This window comes from Triturus cristatus, chromosome 3_1, assembly GCF_964204655.1.
Source record: "Triturus cristatus chromosome 3_1, aTriCri1.1, whole genome shotgun sequence".
NCBI classification, from domain to species: Eukaryota; Metazoa; Chordata; class Amphibia; order Caudata; family Salamandridae; genus Triturus; species Triturus cristatus.
In genome coordinates this window covers 85,879,572-85,884,170 of record NC_140583.1, presented here as the reverse complement: position 1 = coordinate 85,884,170, position 4,599 = coordinate 85,879,572, and the positions used below count along the sequence as shown (strand labels likewise).

At 44.7% G+C, this 4,599-nt stretch overlaps 1 protein-coding gene across 1 annotated transcript; it reads right to left on the bottom strand.

Annotated features, from left to right (window-relative positions):
* Positions 1-1,671: 1,671 nt before the first annotated feature.
* On the bottom strand, positions 1,672-4,258 carry LOC146859735 (uncharacterized). Its single transcript, XM_085646292.1, has 3 exons — positions 3,256-4,258; positions 2,970-3,104; positions 1,672-2,767 (listed from the first exon to the last, which is right to left on the bottom strand). The coding sequence occupies exons 1-3, from the start codon at positions 3,383-3,385 to the stop codon at positions 2,097-2,099; spliced, it is 936 nt and encodes a 311-aa protein (XP_085502418.1). The 5' UTR covers positions 3,386-4,258; the 3' UTR covers positions 1,672-2,096.
* Between the last annotated feature and the right edge of the window lie 341 nt (positions 4,259-4,599).

The window sequence follows — 4,599 nt, the reverse complement described above, 5'->3', positions numbered from 1 at the left end:
AGTGTCGGAGGTGTTGCGTCCCATCAGCAACCCCACGATGCTGGCCGCCAGACATGTGTTGACTGCTCCGTTGTTAAAGTTGAGCAACCCACGTTGTTTCTTACCAATTATCTTGCTGTATAGGACTCTCTTTAAAGGCCTGGAAACACCCCCCTCACGACCCCATACAATGAGGGCTATGACTCTGAAAGTGCCATAGGCGACTAGTTCAGCCTTACTCTGTAAGAGCCTCGAGAGGTTTTCTAGAAATTCCACTGCATCAAACACATCAAGGGCCCTTCGTTTGGTGAACAAAGGACTGTCAATACCTTGCCCCTGGAAGCATAGCTGGAAGAAATCATTAGGACCCACATCGCGTAACAACCTCTCTATGAGTGCTTGCACAGCCTGGTGTATGGCTAAAAGCCCATGCGTGGAGGACGTTATCTGATGTAGGTTAATGAACCTAAACTCCTCATAGTGTTCTATAGCGTTAAATCTCTCTACAGTACGACTGTAGCTTCTAACGCTCTCTAAGAACACATCCTCTGAATCCTCATCTTGATGAATCTGACTTATGGGGGAGTTTGCTGCTGTATCATTTTGGGGATTCTGGTTTAGCCCCTGCTCTGGGTTTCTTTTAAGCATCCGTGTAGCGCATATTCTGGCTTTCTTTAGTTTGTTTATTAAATCTGCGCTGTATGACTTGTGTCGGTTGGCGACATGCTCATAGAGGTCTCTGCTACAGACCCACCCCTAGGCCCTTCTGTGTGTTCCGGGTCTTGGTGTGTTGTTGCTCTACCCCCTGATCCCTTCACTTGTAGCCCCCTAGAACGGTTCTCTTCTGAAGTTATGTAATATAGGGTGCCTGTTAATGGTGTATGTGATTCATGCATTGTTTGTGAAAATGTATGCCTTTGTTCGAGGGGTTCCCTGTACTTTTTACGCTTGAGCAAGCGTAAGAAGCACAGGGATTTTGTCAGCACCGTAAGGACCTTATTGCTATATTTATATTTCTGCTTACTTTTATTAAGACCCGTGGTATGATGGTTCTTTAGCGGTCTACGTAAATCTAGTCACGAGGGGATACTCCATATGTCGGCCAATGTTGTTTGGCATGTTTGTAGGATCACCCTTTCACACTTGTCAACTATTTTTAGTATCTTTCTCTGCGCCTCCAGACCTGTCCCATCGCCGCTTGCGCACCCCCGAGTTTTAAAGTGGCGGAGTTCGCCCGGCGTTTTAAATTCCTGACCGCCATCTGTATGTCTTTCACATGGGCCCCTAGTACCTCTTTAGGGTTTACCGAATCATATTGCAGCGGATTAGGGATGAATACAGCGTTTGGTTCTACAACTGCCTGTAACACCCAGGATCATCTACCGCTCCGTCCGCCACAACAACCTTCTGTAACTGAGGGACCGGGGGATCATAGACATAGGGTCCCAGTGCGAACAACCCGGGATGGCCATGGACGGGTCCTCACTAAATATGCCCTCCAAACCCTGATTTGTACAGTCGTCCCAGCCCGTACTATTATCGGATACGCCCTCCAAATCTCGATTCGACCATTTGACCCAACATGTACTGTTATCACCGTATATTGCTGGTGATGATGTGTGGTTTAAACTACCCGCGGGACTGGTTGGGTCGTACGCACATGGAGGTATGATAGGTGACATAAGGGTTGGGGAGTTTAAATGGTCGTCAAAATAATCTAGGGCCCTATCGGCTAAGGAATTGTCGGTGTTGTTGGAGGGTGAATGTCTAACATCCGTATACAGATCCCCATTGTACGCTTTAGAAGGACCTTTGTGCACTGCTTCTGAGGTTCTATCAAGTGTGTCTATCAGCCCTGTCAAAGCCTTGAGACATCCGCTGCCACCAATATAAGGGGGTCCTGAGGGTTGAGCATTTTCAGGCTCTGAGTTCCTAAGACCCTCAGGCATGATTATAGCCGGTTTTGGGGTTTGGTCTAGGTTGAACCCCTCTATAGATGTTGTTAGTTTATTTGAAACTATAGAGGGTTTCAGGGTGTGGGTAGGGGCCTGCGGTGTAAGGGGCTTAATTAAGAGATCTGCTGTTTCCACTTGTAATGCCTGTACCCCCTGCTTCTTCTACAGATACTTTCTTGAGAGGCGATTCACTTTAGGGGGTTGGGTCTGTACCAGATCTTCTACCACTACCGTCACAGCCGCAGGCTCATTAGAGATCAGGGTTGTAGAGGGTTCATTCACAGATGTCACAATATTTTTTAGTGAAAGATCTAGAGGCATAGTTTGGGGCTCAGGGACCACAGGTTCCATCTTGAGGTCTAAAGGGCCTGCTTGGGACTCCGGGACCACAGATATCTTCTTGAGGTATAAAGGACCTTGTTGGGGTTCCTGAGCCCTCTGCTTCTTGTTAAGGGTGGATTTGTTTGAGAGGGGTAGCCCTTTTGAGGCATGGAGAGGGTTCAGAGACGCAACCGCACTTTTACAACGAACAGGCGTTACGTTGTCGGGGCTTGTAATCACGTTGCAGTTGTTTTCCCCCACCCTTTGTAGAATAGACATGCCTGTAGGAGTGTTCAACATTTTGGCAGAGGGCTTGATTTGGTATTTCACAGCAGTGTCTGTTCTCTTTTGTATGTGCGTGTAGTATGTGCAGAGCTTGTCCTGGCACACATGCCTACTCACACCTTTCGCTGCCGGCTCTGCATTCTGAACTGTCTTTGTTATGTCCATTAATGGTTTCGCAGACTTCCTGACCTTACACAAATCTTTTCCAAGGTTCTTTTGAACGGCTCCTAGAATGTAAGATAAAAAAAATATATATATTAGAAAAAATAAAGAACATGTATAAGATGTTTACACTACCCACATACATCCCCGCACATTAATTTCTACACGCCCCCCTTTATACAAACCCTACTACACGTCGATGCCCCCTACTACTGGAGAGAATAAAATACAGAGTTCTTTTTTTTCGCACCCTTTTGTAAAACACACCTTTTAGAAGCCTTTTGCCAGCTCCTTTCTTTGTCACCGGTCCATTTCCAGATGTTGAAGATTTCCTTTTTAGCTGTTTTGTAGGCTGTGCAGCGTCTTGCAAAGCGGCGCCGGCCGTGAATGACTCTGAGGACCCTGCAAAGAAAAAAAAAATGTACATTTATGGTATAAACAAGACCTTAGCAGTCCCTTCTGAGGAGCCCTCCTACCGTACGCTACTGGGGGCTTTGGTCTAACAAAGTCTAAGTCTTAGGCAGTTTAAAGAACATGGCCTTTTTTGATTTACCTGAAAGAACCACTGTATCCTGCACCCTCTGCAATGCATCTTTAGACCCCAGGTACTGCTTTATATCATCAGGATTTTGCTGTACGTCGGTATCATAATCTATAAAAACATACATATACACGAATACCATTAGAAAAGCAGAGCTACTGAGACAATGGTGTACAAAACCTACTCAGAACTACGCAACTCTAAATACATATACCTGCTTGCAGGGCTAGCATTTCTGCATCGGTGATGGTTATTTCTGGTAAATCCTGTGTTTAGGGTTAGATAAAAAAAAAAAAAGGCTGCTTAAAACTACACCTCATAAACGACGCATTACCGTTTGTTACATACAGCTTATAAAAACGCCAATCATAAATTCAAAAATGAAAACAGCCTTGCCTTGACATTTAATTTTTATGAGAACCTCTGATTCCTCCCCACAAGACCCACCATATCTACACTCATAACCTATACACATATCTATATAATGGTTGTGCAAGCGGCTGTTGGGAACCTTTTAATAATTTGATGCTTTATATTAGACTTTTCACTTATAAACTGCAATTAACAAAAGTATAGCGCCTAGGAGAAAAACCTGTCACAATTCGACCCTAAATACATTATGCGCAGCATGGTCTACACCATATACACACTCTGGGTTGCATTTAAAAGGGCTGCCTGTGTAGAGAAAAAGCACACATTTTTTAAAAAGGGCTATCTGGGGGAGCGCATAAATATGCATGCTTTTTTTTTATTAAAAGACTGACTAGGGCATGCAACAACATGAGGAAAACACCTGTGCCACAACACTTAATCTACCTTTGCCTTCCTAAAATGAATTTGCGTTCAGGTTGAGTTTGCACTATATAAAATGTCCCCTAAGAAAACAACAAAAAGAAAAACCATAGGGTCGCTGCTATATGGTCCCTGTGGCTGTCAATACATTTTTTATTATTTATTTATAGCCCACACTCATGGGGCGAGTTTGTGCTAAATTAACATTTCCCATTTGAGGGGTAAAAAAAAAAAAGCCGCAGGGACACTGCTAAAAAACGTTCCCTGCGGCAGAAAAGACATTTAAAAAAAAATATATACATATTTTATTTTAATTGTATGCCCACACTCATGGGGCTATGGCATTCTAAATCATTTTGGCCCAATTGAAAAAAAAAAAGAAAAGCCGTGCCCTCTTTGGGCACAGCTGCCGTGTAGGAAGTACCTGTAGGGAGCTTCCTCGCCGCGTTTGCGAGGGCAGGGCCCGCCCCTTTCGTGATGTCATGGGGAGTCCTCGGTGACATCACGGAAGGGACGGGTTCTGTCCTCGCAAACGCCGCGAGGAAGCTTCCTTCATCCCTGCAG

What these genes read in the sequence shown, in the direction of transcription:
- LOC146859735 (XM_085646292.1), bottom strand. Translation starts at nt 3,385, where the DNA reads ATGGTATTCGTGTATATGTATGTTTTTATAGATTATGATACCGACGTA. An exon ending in GGATACAGTGGTTCTTTCAG is followed by an intron (nt 3,105 to 3,255) that starts GTAAATCAAAAA and finishes TTTTCTTTGCAG; the next exon opens with GGTCCTCAGAGTCATTCACG. An exon ending in TGGCAAAAGGCTTCTAAAAG is followed by an intron (nt 2,768 to 2,969) that starts GTGTGTTTTACA and finishes CTTACATTCTAG; the next exon opens with GAGCCGTTCAAAAGAACCTT.